Here is a 21,817-nt window from a genome sequence, read left to right as displayed (position 1 = left end):
AATTTAAAGTAGAAGAGTAGAAAAAAAAGAGTGAATGAGTAAGGAAAAAGAGAGAGAGAGATAATTAGAAGTAGTTATAAAAAAGAAGAAAAAATAAGAAAAGTGATGTAAAGTAAGTTATTTACACATGTAAGTAAATTATAATTATTGTGCTGGAAAGTGTTATTGTTAAGTTGAGGGAGAGAGGGGGAGAGAGAGGGGGAGAGAGAGAGAGATTGATTGATTGATTGATTGATTGATTGATTGATTGATTGATTGATTGATTGATTGATTGATTGATTGATTGATTGATTGATTGATTGATTGATTGATTGATTGATTGATTGATTGATTGATCTTTTATTAGCTTTCTCAGCTATTTTCAATACATATATATACAATTTTATGCTACATCATTAAAAACAAACTCTTATTCGTTTAAACATTTCTAAACGATTACAATGTTTAACTTCGGGTGGTAATGCGTTATACATTAACACACCCTCATAAAATAAACTTTTGCGCGCTTCTTGTTTTTCGAAATTCAATAACAATATCCCCTGTCTGCCTAGTTTCGCGTTCTTCCTCTACTATTCTAAGTCTATTACTAAATTGCTCCGGCATCATATTATTTAAAATCTTAAAAATAAATATGCACGTGTTGTAATACAGCCTTTGTCTTATGGTCATAAATTGCAACGCTTGGTGCATACATTTAACTTTGGTACGTCTGTCACATTGCAATATGCTCTCATAGCTCTATTTTGCGCTTTTTGGAGCCTACTTAACTGGCTCTTACAGAAATTGTAAATGTGATTTATGTTTTTAAGTAACCTGCAAAGTTGGCAAGCTTGAGAAATTTTTGTAAGAGTCACGCTTTTGTTTTCCATTACAATGATTATATGTTTCAAGAGCATTAATTAAAATACAGGTAGAATAGATTTAATATCAATAACTGTAAAAGAACAATAAATATAATTATAAATGTACAATTACAATTTAACTATAAATTTAACTGTAAAATAGCAATAAATATAATTAAATATAATGCTATATTAATGCAAAAAAAAAGAAAAGTAAAATATGACGTGTTGTTTTATATTTGAGAAGTTGACTCGTAGTCATTTTGTTGTCTTTTGTCTTATGTTAATTTACAATTTACAATAAAATAATTTAGAGAATCAAAAATGTAAATAAAAATTTAGAATGTGATCTTTGTAAGTGTATGAAGAAAAATAATAAATTATTTAATTAGAATAAATTGTTTTGGAAACAACAAAGTATTGAAATACTTACTTTTTTGTTTTTGATTTAACTAAGAACCTTATCGATATATTTCTGTGCCTCATCCATATCTGACTCGCATAGAATCCATAGCAGTTACTAAATAGACTAATAAGGGGTACAGATGATTCTTGGCATCCATGTAAACATATTTCCGATATTATAGCCTGTGACCATGTCATCGGCAGTCTAGCTGGGTGACTTTATAATCTGTAACTTTGTTGTAATTCTGTTATTTTTGACAAGATTTTACACTTTTTACTTATTTCAATAATTTAAAAAAACGATTGTACAATATCTTAATTTAAGAGCCACACACTAGTATTTTTTAGAATAAAATTATGACATTTGTAACTATTCTCTTACCTGACCTGCCATAAGATAGTGACTTGAAAAAGTAGAAAGCACACCTTCAGATAATCCTTTTTGATATGAATTGTACTGTCAATTCTTTATATTAATGGTTTGCTGAATTTAAAAAGGGATGAACCTCAGTGAACTTCTTATCGATAGCAGCATACATGGGCCTAAAAGAAAGAGAATTTTGGTGTAACAGCTAACAATTTTTTACAGTAAAATTTCTTACTATTTCTCCTAAAAATTTAAATAATAAATATAATAATAATATGATAATCTCGTTAAATAGCTTGTTCTTTCTTAAATCTTTTGCAAAAGTTTCCTCAGGACAAGTTAGATCTTGTAATACTAACACAAAAAATAAACTATTTATTTTATCCTATCATTTTTGAGGGAAAAATTACATTATTTGATACCTTCAAGGTCTATATATTCTTTCTGGCATTCTGTAAATTCCGAGCTTTGAAGTGATATTTCTCCTTGCCATCCATTCTTTTTTATTTATTCTTCTTTTACTTTAATTTCCAATAAAGTGTTTCTTCTTTTTTTTTAAATATAACTAAAGATAAAACAACACAAAGTAATACTCTTATCTCAGAATACTTATTTCATACAAAAAATGAAAATTTTGTGTAACTTATCTGATTATACAATGCATAGTGTTATACTAAATTCTTCAAATTAAACAGCCGTATTCTCTTCCACAATATAATCCACGATGTAACATGCAAGTTATTTGCATAAAACTAAAAACTAACTTGCTACTAACCTTGCACACGTCACTAACCTCGAACTGTTACATTATCGCCTTGAAATTCGCCGCGGATTAACCATTACCTCGACAGGCGGACTCGACCGCCAATCAAGACACGTAATTTCTCGTTCTGTTCTTCCGCGGACAGGAACATGTATTTTTTGTCAATTCTCGTTCCCCTGTCAAATTCGTAACCATCTATCGCGCGAAAAGCAAAAATACAAATCTCCACCATCAGTACCGGGCGACGACGATGATAATAATGACGATGTTTCTTAAAAATTTTACTCTTGATGAGAAACTTTAAATCGCGATATCTTCGCTCGTAAGTCACGTAGCAAAAAAATAAAAACACTTTTGTTATATAAATCGGATGCAAGCTATCCATTAAGCTTATTTAGAAATCAATCGATTCAGTCGTTATTGAGATCCAATAATCTACGAAATCTCGCAAACGGCGTCTCGCGTATAGAGACATGGCAGTGCCTTGCGTGCGTACACTTGGCGCGAGGCTACCGTGCCTCTTGCCAAGTCCGCAATATAGTAATCAGTCGTTTTACACTTTCTATCATGACTGTTCACTGAAAGTCATCTTAACAAATAGATAGATAACAAATACAAAAAACTTTAAACTAATTTTTCTTGTAAATGCTTGAGCATTATAAAAATTGTTTTATCTGTAATTAATGGAAAGATAGAGTAATATATAAAGTTTGTTAAAAAGTAGTGAAAGTCAATTTTAGTCATCCCTGTATAAAAAAGAAAAGCATCGCTTAAGTTGCCTCTTTTTAAATTTATAATTTTTGGTAATTATTTACATTAGTGATTCCTTACTGATTTTGATGACCCTCAAGTATGTTGTCAAGGTCATCATTCCGAACAACTTTTTCCTATACGTGTTACCGCCGCTCGGCCTTAGTTTTTGAGTTATACACAAAAAATTATTAACACAAAAGTTTAATAAATACGATACTTTTTTAATTTGCACTAGAACGTTTTGGTAATACTTAAGGAGAACTCACTCCTCACCACACAAAACGAACGAATCTGGCAGAAAAAAGCATCGCTCTGTCCCGCAAAGGGAGATATTAACAGTTAAAGTTGACGGAAAAGTTTAATAAATATTATTATTCTTAAAATTTAAAACATGGAAATTCGCAAAGGGTTATATAGAGAACGAGTAGGCGGGAGAGGAGCTCCGCCCTTCCCCTGCACGCCTTTCCCGTGATTTTTCATAACCTAACCTAACCCAAACATTTTAAAGTCGCTATTTGGTTAATGCAAGAACATTGGAAACGAATAGCGTGGAAAGTTGCAAACCTATGTGGTACTGTACAAATGTAGACGTCGTTTTCTTTACGTTTCATAAATACGATACATGATATCAGTGCCTTACGTAAAGTAAACGACATCGACGCTTGTAGAATACCACATAGGTTTGCGACTTTCCACACTGTTTGTTTCCAATGTTTTTGCATTAACCAAATAGCGACATAAAATTGGTGGGTTAGAGTTAAGAAAAATTACTGGGAAGGGGTGCAGGGGAAGGGGCGGAGCCTCTCCCTCGCCCACGTGTTCTCTGCTGTACCACATCATTTTTCAACTATTCACACAAAACAGGATCCTCATAAATATATGCACATATTATCGCACCGGCAGGAATGGTGTAACTTTTTGTTGTAAACTTTCAAATAAATCACGAGCGACGGCTAAAATATTTTCAAGGTCACTCAGGAGGGTGACCTTGACATGTTATGGTCAAGGTTATCGGAGCTATCTGTATCGCATTTATTAAATTTTTTTGTTAATAATTTTTTGTATATAACACAAAAACTAAGCTTGAGCGGTGGTAACATGTATAGGGAAAAGTTTTTCAGAATGATGACCTTGACAACATATTTGAAGGTCATTGAAATCGGTGAGGTTGCCCTCTATCTGCATAATTACCTTGTTTTTCTTAAATATTAAATAAAAGTTTTTTTAATATTAAATAAGTGATTATTAAATATTAATGTTTTGGTTAAAAAAAAAAGTGAACAAAAACCAGGTTTAAAAACGTTTTTTAAATGTTAATTTATTACAATTAAATATTTAATAAATATTTAAAAAATATTTCTTTGCTCATTGGGTTGTTAATATGCTATATTGTTAATATGCTATATAATTGGTGAGGAATCGCTAATGTAAATAATTACCTAATTTTTTTTATGTCAGTAAGTAGAAATATAATATTATAATTTGTAAGAAAATTATAATAAGTAATTTATGATTGAAAATTATATTTTATTAATTAATACTAGCAAATATATTCTTTGGTTTATTTACAAATAAAAATTATTTTTTTATATAATTTTAATTAGATAATTTGTGATTGATTGTATAAATTTGGACCACAATTTAGCATCGCCAATAACATCTCGAATAAAAAGTCAAAAATTGTTATTAAATTGTTTAACTGAATAACTAATTTTACACTTAATTTATAAATTGCAGTATTAAAAGGTATGCACAAAATATGAAAAAAATTATTTCATTTATAAAAGTTAACATTAAAGGGCATGTGCAGTAACCTTACAACCATAAGTTATCACGTTTCTACTTATATGTATACAGACATCAAAACTTTAAAATAAAGGAAAAAGGAAACTTCTGAGATAATTTTTTTTTTCAGGGAAGATTTTTTCTACACGTGAAACTATACAAGTTTATAAAGTTAGAAAAATTTGAAAGAAAACAATGCATTGCATATTTATTATTATAACATCTCCTTTTCAAGATAGGAATATTAATAATAATACTATAAGCATCTTAAAACACTGTAAATAATTTATGGCAAAAAATATAATCTTAGCCAGAGTTTTTTTAACTAATGTATTTTTATATATATATATATATATATATATATATATATATATATATATAGAGAGAGAGAGAGAGAGAGAGATTAGTTTTAATAAACTTTTAATAAATTTTTATAGGATTGTATCTACTATTTTTAAAGAATTGAATTATACTTAACAACCACAATGACTACATCCTCAGAAGATGTCCTGATGCAAGTGAATCAAGTGCGTTATAAAAAAGGAGATGGTACTTTGTACGTAATGAATGAGCGAATAGCGTGGATGCTTGATAACAGGGATACTGTGTCTGTAAGCCATAAATATGGTGATATTAAACGTAAGATTTCAACAAGTTGTGTAAATATGTACAAAATTGGTGTAATCAGGTTAATAAATGTTTTAACTTAGGTATATGCTATACACAGAAAAAACATCAGATTCAAGTTAAAGTTAATATATTTTATTTAATAATCATTTTTTTTACATATACTCAATCATATTTTCTTCTTTATAATGATTAAACAATAGTTTAATCTTTAATTCTTTGAAGCACCGCGGTACTCAGGATTACCACGAATATATTTGATTAAAGTATAAAAAATATGCTTTTAGTTTTTTGAAAGTTTTATCTTATTATAAGTAATTTGATGCACTGAATTCAAATTTAAAGTCAGAAATTGGAAATTTTTACATCTTGTATTTAAAATAATGGTCTAAAATATTGAAAAAGTACAATATTTGATAAGGCAACGAATATCGTAAAAAAGTTTTTATATAAGATATAGTAAAAATTTGACCCAAAGGTGAGTTACGTGTGAATAAAACTTCGCCTTTGACTGTCGAATGGTTCATGTTTTGTACGCTTTGTTTGATAATGTTCTCTTGTTCTGGTATAACATCACCTGTAATTATTGCAAAGGTGCATTTTTATTGACAACATTAATCTTTCTAATAATTTTGACTGGAATTATCCTCAAGTTTTACGATTTGACTCTACGTTTTTTTTTTTTTTTGCTATGGAATGAGAGAAACTCCGGTTGTTTTGCCAACAAACAAAAAAATATTATCTGTTTTCTACCGATGTGAACTTAGCACCCAAATAAATAAATAAAAAAATGTGACAACACAGTTCGTTCGTACCTCGTTTGTACCTGTTCGTACCGCACTTCATTTCGTTTGTACCTCAAAGGAAAAAAAATGCAGGTTAATAAAAAATGGTCAGCATCCAACATTAAGATATTTTAATTTCACTGTCATTCGAAAAAGAATTGTTTGTACCTCAAAGGAACCGGAAGTACAGCCTTTTCAAAATTCGCTCAAGAGGTAATTTTCACATTTCTTGAGATATCGCGAAGCGGCCAACGCCATTCGAAAGAGTTTACATAGCACCCGTTTGTACCTTCTTCGTTTTCGTTTGTACCTCAAAGGGACCGGAAGTATAGCTTTTTCAAAATTTGCTTAAGAGGTAATTTTGACATTTCTTGAGATGTCGCGAAGCGGCCAACGCCATTCGAAAGAATTCACATAGCACCCGTTTGTACCTCCTTTGTTTTCGTTTGTACCTCAAAGGGACCGGAAGTACAGCCTTTTCAAAATTCGCTCAAGAAGTAATTTTGACATTTCTTGAGATATTGCGAAGCGGCCAACGCCATTCGAAAGAGTTCACATAGCACCTGTTTGTACCTCTTTTGTTTTTGTTTGTGCCTCAAAGGGACCGGAAGTACAGGCCTTGCCAATACGGAATCTCGGCTATTTTTTAAGGTACCGCGAAATGAACGTTATAATAATCTGTATTATTCGTATAAATTAAATGTAGACGCATGCTTTGTATATAGGTACAAATATGCAAAAAGTGCGCGAAATTAAAATGTGTATGTATTTAATGAGAATCTCGAGCATCTCGTTTTGCGTGGAAAGTCGTAAACCTATGTGGTGCAGAGAATGCTTCGCGCGCGCGCGCGCGCGCGTGCGTGCTTGCGTGCGTGCGTGCGAGCGAGCGAAGCATTCTCTGCACCACATAGGTTTACGACTTTCCACGCAAAACGAGATGCTCGAGATTCTCATTAAATACATACACATTTTAATTTCGCGCACTTTTTGCATATTTGTACCTATATACAGAGCATGCGTCTACATTTAATTTATACGAATAATACAGATTATTATAACGTTTATTTCGCGGTACCTTAAAAAACAACCGAGATTCCGTATTGGCAAGGTCTGTACTACCGGTCCTTTTGAGGTACAAACAATTTTAACGAAGATACAAACGGGTACAAACAATTCTCTTTCGAATGACATTGGCCGTTTTTGATATCTCAAAAAATGTCAAAATTACCTCTTGAACAAATTTTGAAAAGCCTGTATTTCTGGTCCTTTTAAGGTACAAACGAAAATGAAGGAGGTACAAACGGGTGCTATGTGAACTCCGTATTAATGTTGCGTCGAAACTTGAAAAGGGTTGTACTTCCGGTCTCCTCGAGGTACAAACGAAAACGAAGGAGGTACAAACGGGTGCTATGTGAACTCTTTCGAGTGGCGTTGGCCGCCTCGCAATATCTCAAAAAATGTCAAAATTACTTCTTGAGCGAATTTTGAAAGGCCTGTACTTCTGGTTCCTTTGAGGTACAAACGATTTTAACGGAGGTACAAACGGGTACAAACGATTCTTTTTCGAATGGCATTAGTGAAATTAAAATATCTTAATGTTGGGTGCTGACTATTTTTAATTAACCTGCATTTTTTTTCCTTTGAGGTACAAACGAAATAAAGTGCGGTACGAACAGGTACGAACAGGTACAAACGAACTGTGTTGTCGGATTTTTATTTATTTATTTAGGTGCTAAGTTCACATTGGTCTGTTTTTCCGTCAAATATGTAATACTTTTTGCGGATGTAGTTCTGAAAAGCGAATACTTTTCATTTTCTTGAAACTGTGTATACTTACGTATTTTGACGCGCTGATTACGAATATGATAGTGAAAATTGGGGCTAATTTGATTTTTATGACGAAAACCATAAAAACAAAAATCACGGTTTTTTTCATTTATGTCTGCAAATAATGGGAATTTTAAAAAATACTTCAGATAAAAGTTGTAGATCTAATCGAAATTCATGTTCTATTGATTTTTACCATAAAGGCAATAGTTTTTTAGAAAAACGACGTTAAATGTTCAAAACTTTATAAAACTCACTTAACACAATTCGAGTTTTATTAGTTAATAACAGAAGGGTGTGCGGCAAAGCCCTTCATTTGCCCGTTTTTTGTACCACATCCCTGCTCAAAAAATCTGATAGAATCAGATAAGAAAAAGTTCTATCTAATTGAATCGTGTTTTTGGTTCGTAAATATTAGATCGGTTATCTGAAATATACGATAGGCTTTCTATATTTCTGTATCGTATTTTTTATATAGTTACCTATCGTTTTTAATCAATTTCTATCGTCATTTTTTATATAAATTAATCGTGTTCTATCGTGTTTTTGGTTCGTAAATATTAGATCGGTTATCTGAAATATACGATAGGATTTATATATTTCTGTATCGTATTTTTCATATAGTTACCTATCGGTTTTAATCAATTTCTATCGTCATTTTTTATATAAATTAATCGTGTTCTATCGTGTTTTTGGTTCGTAAATATTAGATCGGTTATCTGAAATATACGATAGGCTTTCTATATTTCTGTATCGTATTTTTCATATAGTTATCTATCGGTTTTAATCAATTTCTATCGTCATTTTTTATATAAATTAATCGTGTTCTATCGTGTTTTTGGTTCGTAAATATTAGATCGGTTATCTGAAATATACGATAGGCTTTCTATATTTCTGTATCGTATTTTTTATATAGTTACCTATCGATTTTAATCAATTTCTATCGTTATGTTTTATATAAATTAATCGTATTCTATCGTGTTTTTGGTTCGTAAATATTAGATTAATTATCTGAAATATACGATAGGCTTTCTATATTTCTGTATCGTATTTTTCGTATAGATTACCTATCGTTTTTAATCAATTTCTATCGTCATGTTTTATATAAATTAATCGTATTCTATCGTGTTTTTGGTTCGCAAATATTAGATTGCTTATCTGAAACTTATGATAGACTTTTTATCTTTCTGTATCATATTTTTCGTATAGATTACCTATCGTAAATCTAGGTCAAAAAATGTAAACGTTTTACTTTTCTTGTACAGAATCGTTTACTCAATTAAAATGAGTAAATTATAAAAGTAATGTGGCAGTCGTCTTCCACATCGTCCTCTCGTAGCGAAAGAAACTGATTATTGCTTGTCTTAATCGTGTTGCGGGTGGTCTTTATATAGCGGGTCGGCTGCATTTGACTCACGAGAGAGTAATCGCCTACCAGCCTATCGGCGGCGCCGCGTACTAACTAAAAAGTTGGATAGAAAATGATAGAAACATATAGAAATTTGATAGAAAATTTATAAAATTCTATCGTTCTTTATCGTATCTCAATTAAACGATTAAAACTTTATCTGAATATGGATACTTTCCTATATAATCTTACCTAATTATCTTACTGAATAGAAAAATTACGATTTAAAGTCTATACAAATTAATCTAAAATTGTCTCTATATGTTTCTATCAAATATATGTTATGGAACAATAATCGTTTTCTATCGTTGTCTTTATAATAGGAGATATTTCAAGGAGGAACAATTATCACAGGCACACAAAAAAAGTGATCCGGCGGACCAGACTAGTCAATCCTTATGTATTTTGACTCACTGAATCCGAATTCAAGGTCAGAATTACTAAATTTGCTCATTTTTTCTAACCTCAAAAAAACTTTTTTAATGTTGGTCCGGCGGACCAAAGTAGTCTATCCTTATGTATTTTAACCCGCTGAATCCAAATCCAAGGTCAGAATTATTAAATTTGCTCATTTTTTCTAACCTCAAAAAAAATTTTTTTAAATGTTGGTCTGGCAGACCAGAGTAGTTTATCCTTATGTATTTTGACCCGCTGAATCGAAATTCAAGGTCAGAATTACTAAATTGGCTTATTTTTTTCTAACCTCAAAAAAACACCTTGTAAAAGCAGCTTAGATCTTAAATGTATAATTCGGAGCGTGCAAGCTTGCGTAAGCACATTATCCGGGGAAAATTCAATACTTATAACAAGTCTGAGCTTCTGTGAATGAATAGTGTAGAAAATTCACTCCCTTTTCCTATTATATTTAACTTTTTTATTCTGACCTTGGATTTGGATTTAGCGGGTCAAAATACATAAGGATTGACTGATTATATAGTCTGGTCCGCCAGACCAACATTTAAAAAAAATTTTTTTTTGAGGTTAAGAAATGCGAGCCAAGAATGCAAGCTAAGAAAGCAAGGAAATGCAAGCTTTTTTTTGTGTGTCTGTGTTATTTTATAATTCCGCCGGACAGAACATTCTGTTGTTCTTTATGGTATCCGAATTAAACGATTAAAACTTTATCTGAATAGGGATACTTTTCTATATTATCTTATCTGGTTATCTTATTGAATAAAAAAATTACGACTTAAAGTCTATATAAATTATTCAGATAAAGTTTTAATCGTTTGATTCAGACACGATAAAGAATGATAAAATGTTATGTTCGGCAAAATTGCAAAATAATTTTTTCCTGTTTAAAATATCTCCAATTATATAGACAATGATAGAAAACTATTATAGTATATAACATATTTTTAATAAAAACGTATAGGGACAATTTCAGATTAATTTATATAGACTTTACGTCATAATTTTTATATTCAGTAAGATAGCCAGATAAATTGTATAGGAAAGTACTCATATTCAGATAAAGATTTAATCGTTTAATTTAGGTACGATAAAATACGATAGAACTTTATGTCCGCCGAAATGGTAATATATTTGATAGAAACATATAGGAACAATTTCAGATTAATTCATATAGAGTTTTATAGACCTTGAATCGTAAATTTCATATTTAGTACGATAAGTAGATAAGATCATATAGAAAAATAATTGTATTCAGATAAAGTTTTAATCGTTTATTTCAGATACGATAAGAAACGATAGAATTTTATGTTCGCCGAAATTGGAATACATCTGATAGAAACGTATAGGAACAATTTCAGATTAATTCATATAGAGTCTTATAGACCTTGAATCGTAATTTTCATATTCAGTACGATAAGTAGATAGGATCATATAGAAAAGTAGTCGTATTCAGATAAAGTTTTAATCGTTTATTTCAGATACGATAAGAAACGATAGAATTTTATAATTTTTCTATCTGGCAGGAAATCTAGAGTCCGATAGAAACGATAAATTCAGATAAAATTATATTAAATTTCTATCAAATTTTTATATGTTTGTATCAGTTTCTATCGTACTTTTTGAACAGGGATGGGTTTGCGTCTTTTTAGGACACCTTTATCGGCGGGGTGGATGTGAAAGGGGACAAAGACCCCCCCTCTTGCCTCCTGTGTGTGCGTGCGCGCTCGTGCGTGTGTATGTGTGTGGTCACAGCGAAAAAGTGTCTGCTCTTCGTATTGTACTATATGGGTTTGCGACTTTCTATGTGTAGCAAGGTCTACTCTTTTACTGTACCACATGGGTTTGCGATTTTCTACGCATAGCGAGGTCCACTCTTGTACTGTATTACATGGGTTTGCGATTTTTCAGGGCACCTCTACCGGCGGAGTGGGTGCGGGAAGGGGGGGGGGGGAGGCAAAGCCTTTCCTTGCACCCCTCCGCGTGTATGTGTGGCCACAGCGAAGAAGTGTCGGTTGATTTGTGTTGGATGAGGTATATGAAGTTTCGAACATTTAACGTTGTTTTTCTTAAGAACTATTGTTTTTATGACAAACATTAATACAATATAAAATGTGTATTTTTATGAGATCTACAACTTTTATCCGAAGTTGTAGATTTCATAATCTCTTTATCTTTTTCGATATTTCCCATTATTTATTGAAATAAATGGAAAAAAACCGTGATTTGTATTGTTTTTTATGGTTTCCGCCATGAAAATCAAATTTGCGCCAATTTTCACTATTATATTCGTAATTAGCGCACCAAAATACGTAAGAATACAGTGTCAAAAAAATTGAAGGTATGTCGTTTTCGGAAGTTTATCCTTGTTTTATGCCACAGAGATAGGATATGTTATGAACATTTAATGTTGTTTTTCTCAAAAACTGTCATCTTTATGGCAAAAACCAATGCGATATAAAATGTGTATTTCAGCGAGATCTACAACTTTTATTTGAATTATTTTTTGAAATTTCTATTATTTACAGAAATGAATTTTAAAAAACCATAATTTTTACGGCATTTAAAATGGTTTTTGCCATGAAAATCGAGTTTGCGCCAATTTTCGCTATTATATTTGTAATCAGCGCGTCAAAATACGTAAGTGTATACAGTTAAAAAAATGGAGGTATTTGCTTTTTGGAACTTCATCCCTTTTTGCGTTATTTTGTATTTTTTTAAATCTAATTTAATTGTATGATTTAATTTTTCGGCGATATGTTTATGACTAAGTTTTTTATTGTTTATCCGTTGTTAACATTATGAAAATATTTAGTTTTTGTTTAATTTTACGTATTTTTATCGATTGATGAGGATTTTGTAAAGTCGAAACGTTTCAAAAGTTTTTTATTATTATCTGCATATTAGCTTTCATTCGTCTGTTTTCATTTATTATCCTTATTTTGGTTAGTCAATAAATTATGTTTTTGATATGAAAATTATTAGCTTGTTGTATTGACCTGTTTCTTGATATTTATTCCTTTGCATTACTGAACTCATTATATTTTGTTTATTTGAATAAAAGTTTATTGTTTGTGTGCTTTAATCGTAAATAACAATTTTTTAAGTAAAAGTATGACTTTGGATTTTACATAATATATTATATTTTATTAACTATGCGAAACGGTGCACATAATTATAATTTTACTTTATTTATTTTATTTTCGTGGGATTGGTTTTATAAATTCGTCTGCCATATTAAATCCACCATGTTGAATTTTGAAATTTTGACTATATTCAGTGTCTCTGAAAACTATGTACGGACATTCAAAAAAATTTATTTAGTGAATACTTCGGTGCTTCAAAAGGGGTTAAAAAATTTGATAATTGTAAATTTAGAAAAATATATTTTTGTTTCAATATTATAATAATTATCTAGAGATGACAATGATTGTTTTTATAAATAAATGTAATAGTATTAAAAAATTAGTAATATTAAAAATAATATATTCTAATTTTTAGTTTGAAGATACTGCTATTTTCTATTCAGTATGTTTTTCTTCTCTTATGAAAATTATTATTGAAGAATGAGAATATATTTTTCTTGATAAAACAACAAAATTTTTTAATGTAAACAATTAGTCTTTAACACTCATATAATTTTATTTCAAAATATAACATTTTCAAAATGAAAATATTTTTAAGTAAGAACTTTTTTTACTGTGTTTGGGCATGTATATACTACTATACATCTTAGTGAAATAATACATAAAAATGAAGCAATACATACAAATGAATACTTGTATATTAATTACTGATTTGTTTGTGCAGTGCAAAAAATATCACCTGAGGGAAAATCAAAAATACAACTGCAGGTGGTATTGCACGATAGTACATCATCTACATTTCATTTTGTAAATAAAAATGGACAAGAAGCACAAATTAAAGACCGTGACAATGTAAAAGAGTTATTGCAACAATTACTGCCAAAATTTAAACGAAAAGTTAATAAGGAGTTGGAAGAAAAGAATAGGTAAAATTATTAAAATATTTTAGTGAATATGTCAATTATGTAGTTTATACGGAGTCATCTCCAATTTTAATGTCCTTTACATATGTTATCAAGGTCATTATCCTGAGTAATGTTGTAAAGGTTAAGCTGCGCTCCGCATTTATTAAAAATTTATTAATCCGGAAAGTTTTTACGAATTATTTTTAATTTTTGACGTTGCCCTGGGCACACACACACTTGGCACCCTTTTTTTAGCTTTTTTTTTAAAAAGGTAATCTGTTTGGATATTACATATTTTGTAGTGGTTAGGCATCTTATTTAATCCACAAAGCTATAACGTAATTTTATCTTATGACATATTTTTATAAATAGAACGAATATTTAGTAAATTTATATTGAATGCTTTCTATTTAATGACATAAATCGAAATGAACGTTATTCTATCTTTGTTAACATAAAATAACAGACTGACATTTATCGACTTATATCACTAAATAGAAAACACTTATTCTTTACTTAAAATATAAAAGAATATATCACCTCGAAAACATTATTTATTGCAGGTATGCAGTTAAATACAAATATAAATTATTATATATAAAATTATTTTTAATTTAAAATACAGCAAAATTAATAAAATATTAAATAAATGTTCAATATAATAACTATATAAAGTATATATAATTACCAATAATTAAACAATAAATAAACACTAATGAATATTGTAAGAATACTGTAATATATTCTGCACTATATTGATAGCATGTAAAGTAGTCAGTATCATAGGTACTGAATACAGGATAAGTTCACAACATCAATAACACTAGTTGGATATTTCCGCAGCACAAAGCATTTCATCTATCCATCTCATCATCAACATCAATGAAAAAAACCAATACAGGCAATTTAAAATTATATTAATTTTTATTCATAATTTATATTTAATGTGAGTTATTTAGATTCAGAGTCATCATAACATTTTTGTAAATAAATGTAAGGAATATTAATCTATATTTATTTTATTTATTTTAAGTGTCTCGATGATACTAGTGCTTATCCCAAGTTCGCATCTGCAACTGTTCTCAAAATTTGCATATTTTAAGATTAAATAATTAATTAGTTAATTAATTTTGGATACGTATTGACTCTTTGAAGTCTTCCAAAGGTATAGTGTTTATCCCAGATACGCACTTCCAACCGTTTACGAGATTTCCATGTTTTAAAATTTAATTAATTAATTAAATTTTAATAAATCAATTAATCCGAAGATAGTGCTTATCCCAAGTTTGTATCGCCAACCGTTCTCGAGATATCCATATTACAAGGTTTAATTAATTAATTAATTAATTTTATATAAGCATTGACTGTCTGAAGTGTTCCAATGATACTAGTACTTACCCCAAGTTCGCATCTCTAACCGTTCTCGAGATTTGCATGTTTTAAACTTTAACTAATTAATTAATTTTGAATTAATTAATCCGAAGACATCAAATTATACTAATGCTTATCCCAAGTTCATATCTCCAATCGTTCTCAAGATATACATGTTACAAAGTTTAATTGATTAATTAATTAATTCTAGATGAGCATTGACTCTAAAGTGTTTCAATGATACTAATGTTTATTCCAAGTTCGCATCTCCAACCGTTCTCGAGATTTGCATGTTTTAAACTTTAATTAACTAATTAATTAATTTTTAATTAATTAATCCGAAGACATCTAATAATACCAGTGCTTATCTCAAGTCCGTATCTCCAACCGTTCTCGAGTTATACATATTACAAGGTTTAATTAATTAATTATTCCGAAGACATCTGATAATAATAGTGCTTATCCCAAGTTCGTATCTCCAACCGTTCTCGAGATGTTTTACATGTTACAACGAACGGTACATTTCCTCGTCTTGCCTCTCTCGCTTCTTATATGTCCACAAGGTTGACGACGACGACGTATATTACATGAAAATTTTGACATTTCGACTTTGCGTCGTGTTACGTCCTCTCATAAGGTACGTAGAGGAAAAATAAGAGCAGTTTTCTAATACAAATTGACCCCAAGCTTTCGATTGAGCCTAGTTAGAACTCGATCGATTTAGCCGTTTCTGAGATCCAATAATCTCGAGTACTCGCAAGTCGCGTACTCGCGTAAAGAGCACGGTCGGGCTCGCGCTGCGCGTTCACTTGGTGCGAGCCACTACCGTGTCTCTTAATTGTAATTTGAGGAAAAACTATAAAAATTTTCATAATTTCTCCTTGGTCCGCGTTTACTATTTACTATAGTAATTTTTGCCATAAAATTTTCTCTGTGTATTATAAATCTATTACAAGGATTAATTTTATTAAAAATATAAATATTTTAGTTATTTAATTTTTAATTAAGAATATAAAGTTAAACAAAAATTTTATTTGGTTGTCATTTTGATTTTAATCGATAAAATTTTGTAATGAATTTTAAAGAAGTATAAATTCTTTTTTTAAGCACGTGATAACGGTTTTTTTTTAATTTATAATAGTTTACGACGTTTAAGATTATCACCAAAAAAATATTTTTTATTAAAAATGTTATTTATTTTTGTATTGTTTTAAATAAATTTAGTAATTGCCTCTTTAAGCATTAGAATTGATATTTTTTTGTGCACATGTATGTACACGTATATACGTCATTAAAAAATTTTATTTTTATTAAAAAAGCCAGGAACTATTAGAACTCAAAGAGAGAATCCAGCGTTACGCGTGCGTAGCCATTGCCGCTTGTTGTAAACAACTCCCGCGCGCTTAACAATCTTAAGGGTCAAGCGCTTGGGAGACGGCATATCGCCGGGTGTCCGGCGCGCTTGCATTTGCCAGTAGGCCGGGCTAATAAAGCAAATTTTACAAGTCAATAACTTGTTAACTATTACAAAAATTGAAAAACGATAGAGGACTTCTGTTCAGTTTAATGCGCTCTACCTGCTCATAAACATTGCATAAAGTTTTATCTGACACCCTGCATATACAGAGTGATTTAGAATGACTCGCAAGGGAACCTCGCGAACCCGAAAATTCTGATTTTAATGAAACTTGGCATAAATGTAGAGGGGGTAGATACATGAATTTAGATATTTTTAGTTGGTTCCTATAAACGGTTTGAAGGGGTGAAACCACCCTTCAAAATTGAGACTTTTTTGCGTTTTTTTTCTCGATATATCTCGCAAACTAAACAAAATATTAAAAAGTGTTTTACAAAAGTTTTACAACATAAATATTTCTATTTAACTACGCTATTTATTTTTTCAAAAAATTTTTTTTAAAGAATTTTTTTGAAAAAAAGTTTTTTCTGAAAAAATAAATAGCATAGTTAAATAGAGGTATTTATGCTGTAAAACTTTTGTATGAAACATTTTTTAATATTTTGTTTAGTTTGCGAAATATATCGAAAAAACGCAAAAATGTTTCAACTTTGAAGGGTGGTTTTATCCTTTCAAACCTTTTTATAAGCACTAACTAAAAATTTTTAAATTCATGCATTTACTCTCTCTACATTTATGCCAAATTTCATTAAAATCAGAATTTTTGGGTTTGCGAGGTTCTCTTATCAGATATCCTTGCAATAATATATTTTTGAGTTAATTCTGAGACGATTTTTTGTCTACGAAAATTTTGTCAAAGCTTTTTGAATTATTAAATAAAATAATTACCGAATCACGGAGACATACAGAAGGTAGGAAGAGGCGGCGTGGCTCACCATCCAACACGGATGATTACAAATTCGATGTTTTCATACTGCTCGACGGATGAATAATTTTACAGAAATAAACACTTTACATTAAGGATGTATCGGACTGAAGTTCAAAATGGTACAAAGTTGCTAAAAATTTGTGAAATTGTTCTTTTAGTTTCCTTAATGTACTGCAAAAAATTGAAAACGCATCCACTAAACGGTTGTTGAGTTATAACTATTTTAATTTTCACTAATTTTACATGGTATCTTTTTTTATCTTATGGAAAAGGACGATCTTGATGGATAAAACAGCTAAAAAAATATAGAAGAAATAGTACTAATGTTTTGAATTTTTTTGTACATCTAGCATATGAATAGACGAAAATATCTGCCAAGTTTTAATTGTCTTAACTACACCGTTTTAAAGAAATAAAATATAACTTGAGATAATTGTGCATTTTCACTGTCAAAAGTTTAAACTCATAAGTGAAAAAAATCGCAAATACGTAAAAAATACCTTTGTAAGAGTAAAAATAAGACACCAACTATCGTTTAAGTTTCTTACATCTAGATTTACAATGCGTTAGGCGTAGATATTTAAGTATTTCAAATTTCATGCACTTTTGTCTAAGATTGTATGTCCGATACATCCTTAACACTTCACATGTAACATATTTATACCGATAAGTCATAAATTTTGTTTTTCTTGTCACACAATATTTTTAAATAAATAGATTGATACATAGCTAAAATAAAATTGGTGCATTCGGACGTTAGCAATACGTATGCTTCGAAGGATTCCACGGCCGACTAATTAATACTCTACATTATCATGGTATCAGATTGATACTATGATTTATCGATTTCAATTATCGACAGATTTAATGTTCTTTAAGAAACATAACCTTGACTCATTCTGTTGACATTGAGTTTCCGCGTTACGTGCGTTGTGTAAACGCGTTTTCTTTTTCGAATAATTTTCAGTCACTGAATAATTAGCCGATAGTAATTAATGGCAACGAATAGATAGATTTGTTCGTGTGTGAGTGTATGTAAATCTGTAAAAGCATTGGTACACGTGATACATTTTATAAAAGACATTTTTTGACTGATTATTGTAATTGCGTAATTAGTGTAATCTGAATTGTTTCTTAATAAAAATAAGTCACGGAATGATTATTCGATAGTCATTAATAGTAATAAATCAATAGATTTATAAATTACTTGATCAAGTGCGTGAATAAATTTGATGTATTGTGTGACAAGAAAAAAAAAACTTATGACTTATGACTCTGTATGAATTTGTTATATGTGAAGTGTTATTTATTCTTTAATTATTTATCCGTCAAGCAGTAGCAAATGAAGACTTCGCTTCCCGTGATTTGGTAACTATTTTAATAATTTATGAAGTAAATTTTGGATAAAATTTTTGTAAAGAAAAAATCGTCTCAGAATTAACTCAGGAATATGTCATTGCAAGGACCTGAGTTATTCTAAATCACCCTGTCGAAAGGCCTAACCCGACCCACCTAACATTTTTAGGTCACATTTAGGTCTCGTTTAAAATAAAATGGATTGCAATAAATAAAGCACCATTGGATGGAACTTTTTATACAATAATTGGCGATATAGTATCTATTAGTTCAGAGATATGATAAAAATGTCAATCTTTTTAAAATCCCGCGTAAATCTGACCACCTGGAGTAAACCCGACTCCTCATTATTTTTGATCATTTAACTTTTCAAATTATTTCGTTATTTTAGGGTTTTTTACGTGAAATGAGAATCGGGCTTATTTGTGGTACAAAACTTAATCTTTATTTGAATTTTTACATTTCAGCACAGTTAACAAAATAGAAGAAAATAACAGAAACATTAAGAAATTAAACAGATTTATTTAACAGATACAAAAAATAAACATGTTGTAAAACAATAATTTTTTCAAAGATATAATTGTTGAAATGTAGAAGAATACAAAACAAAAAATTATTTTTTATCTGTATCTTAATCTTTTTTGCGGCAATCAACAGCTACACTGAAAAAATATTGAGTAGATCGAACTAAGCTTCTGACTTGAATAGATTTAGTTACGTCAATTATAATTGAATCAAATTAGATAAAAATTTAGTCTGTTTAACAATCTGATGTAAGAGTTTCAACTAAAAAATTTAATTAAAAGTAAAAAGTTAATACACCTAAAATGTAGTTATATAGACATTGTAGATATTCTTTTAACTATGATAAAGGTTGATCTAACTATATTGAATTGATCGATTACTATTATAGAGTTAAAATTACTCATATTATAAGTAATTTTGTTAATCGATTAATTCAACGCAGTCTTTGTCTAATGTAACTATATTTTTAGTTTATTTGACATAATAAGATATTACAAGAACATAAAAATTATGTTGCAAGAATTCAAGACACACATGTACGCACGCACGCACGCACGCATGCACGCACGCACGCACGCACGCACGCACCCACGCACGCACGCACGCACGCACGCACGCACGCACGCACGCACGCACGCACGCACGCACGCACGCACGCACGCACGCACGCACGCACGCACGCACGCACGCACGCACACACACACACAGCTAGTTTACCATATACAATTTTGGAATTACGTTTATTTAACTCGACTTCAGTTGCTAATACTGATCTTTTTTTATAATGTGCAGTCGTTCTTTGTCGCATAATATCAGAATCAACTACAAAAACCTTTAAACAATGAAAAATACTTCCTGTAGGTTTTACTCCAGTTTTTGAGGTCGCATTTGCTCCGATCGATATTTCTTACTTTAAAGATTTATCTTAACTTTTAATGAAGATACAATAAATTTTCCTCTTTTCTAAAAAATCTTATCGTATATCTTCAATAAAAAAACATTTAGCTTTGAACTCCAGGTCTATACTAATAACTTTATCTGAATTTCTGTAAAGATATACACACATATATGTGTAAAGAGAAAAAATAAAATTAGAGACCTCAAAAATAATGTATTGGCTATAGCTCAATCATTTTAAAACGAACTTATTAATTGTATGTCAAAATACTGTTAAGAAATAATACCTTTAACGGTATTTTCTTTTTTTTTATTTATGATTATCTTTTTGAGATAATAAAAGGGGTGGAATTTACCCAGGGGTTAGGTTAGCCCCGGTCTTCCCTATATTTGCACTGGCGCAAAAAAAACGAGACAAAAATTTTGACCGAATTTTTAGGCAATTTTCAAAGTAATGCAACTTTGCGAAAAATCATCCAAATTACATGAACTTTTTTAAATTGAAGAGTAAAGACTACTTTAAGAATCTCTATGCAAAAGTTTGATTTGTTAAGTGTGACCTTTTTGCATGAAAATCAAACATGTTTTTTTTATTAATTAAAAATAGTAAAAGTTTATCATTTTTTACAAATTTCTTATTAAAATCTTGTTAATATTAATCCAAATTTTTAAAGTTTATATTCTTTTCTAAGTAATTAAAAAAACATGTATATATGTTTTTTGTTGATTATACACGAGTTTGAAATTTGCACTGCATTTTAGGGTATTTTAGCAAATAAATACAGTATTTTTTGAATACCATGAAACTGTATCAATATGCTATTGCACATTGATTTTATTCGTGTTTAACTTAATCATATCGCCACATCAGAGTGACCCATGTGCATCACGTGGAGGTTAAGGGTTGGATTTTATACATATGAAAAGAACAGATTTTTTAAGCGAAATTTGAATTTTTATTTTTTATGTATGAATATGTGTATGTGTATATTTATGTGTGATCTGAGCAGGCTGCTAAAATGGCGAACCTTCTGTTGACTTAAGTAAAATTGGCGCATCAGCTATTCGCTATATTCGGATCAGTGCAAATTTCTACTGATGAATTTCAGAGCCACATGTGCAAAATCCGACTGTCAACTTCCACATGGTGCACATTGGGTTACTTTGATGACGGCGGTATGATTGAGTTAACGAATAAAATCAATGTGCAATATCATTGATACCGTTTTATAGTATCCAAAAAATACTGTATTTATTTGCTAAAATACTCTAAAATGCAGTGCAAATTTCAAACTCGTGTATAATCAACAAAACATCGTATCGACATGTTTTTTTTAATTGCTTAGAAAAGAATGAACT

At 30.1% G+C, this 21,817-nt stretch overlaps 1 protein-coding gene across 4 annotated transcripts in view; it reads left to right on the top strand.

Annotated features, from left to right (window-relative positions):
* The window catches only part of LOC105839008 (general transcription factor IIH subunit 1), a 90,288-nt gene that overhangs the window by 20,016 nt on the left and 48,455 nt on the right, over positions 1-21,817 (top strand). For all 4 annotated transcript variants that reach the window (XM_036292936.1, XM_036292937.1, XM_036292938.1 and 1 more), the window contains 2 exons: positions 5,353-5,554; positions 13,784-13,985. In XM_036292936.1, coding sequence (XP_036148829.1) covers positions 5,401-5,554; positions 13,784-13,985 — 356 coding nt within the window. In that variant the 5' untranslated portion in view covers positions 5,353-5,400. The remainder of the gene's footprint in view (positions 1-5,352; positions 5,555-13,783; positions 13,986-21,817) is intronic.

This window comes from Monomorium pharaonis, chromosome 10, assembly GCF_013373865.1.
Source record: "Monomorium pharaonis isolate MP-MQ-018 chromosome 10, ASM1337386v2, whole genome shotgun sequence".
NCBI classification, from domain to species: domain Eukaryota; kingdom Metazoa; phylum Arthropoda; class Insecta; order Hymenoptera; family Formicidae; genus Monomorium; species Monomorium pharaonis.
This window is presented reverse-complemented; position numbering and strand designations above follow the sequence as displayed.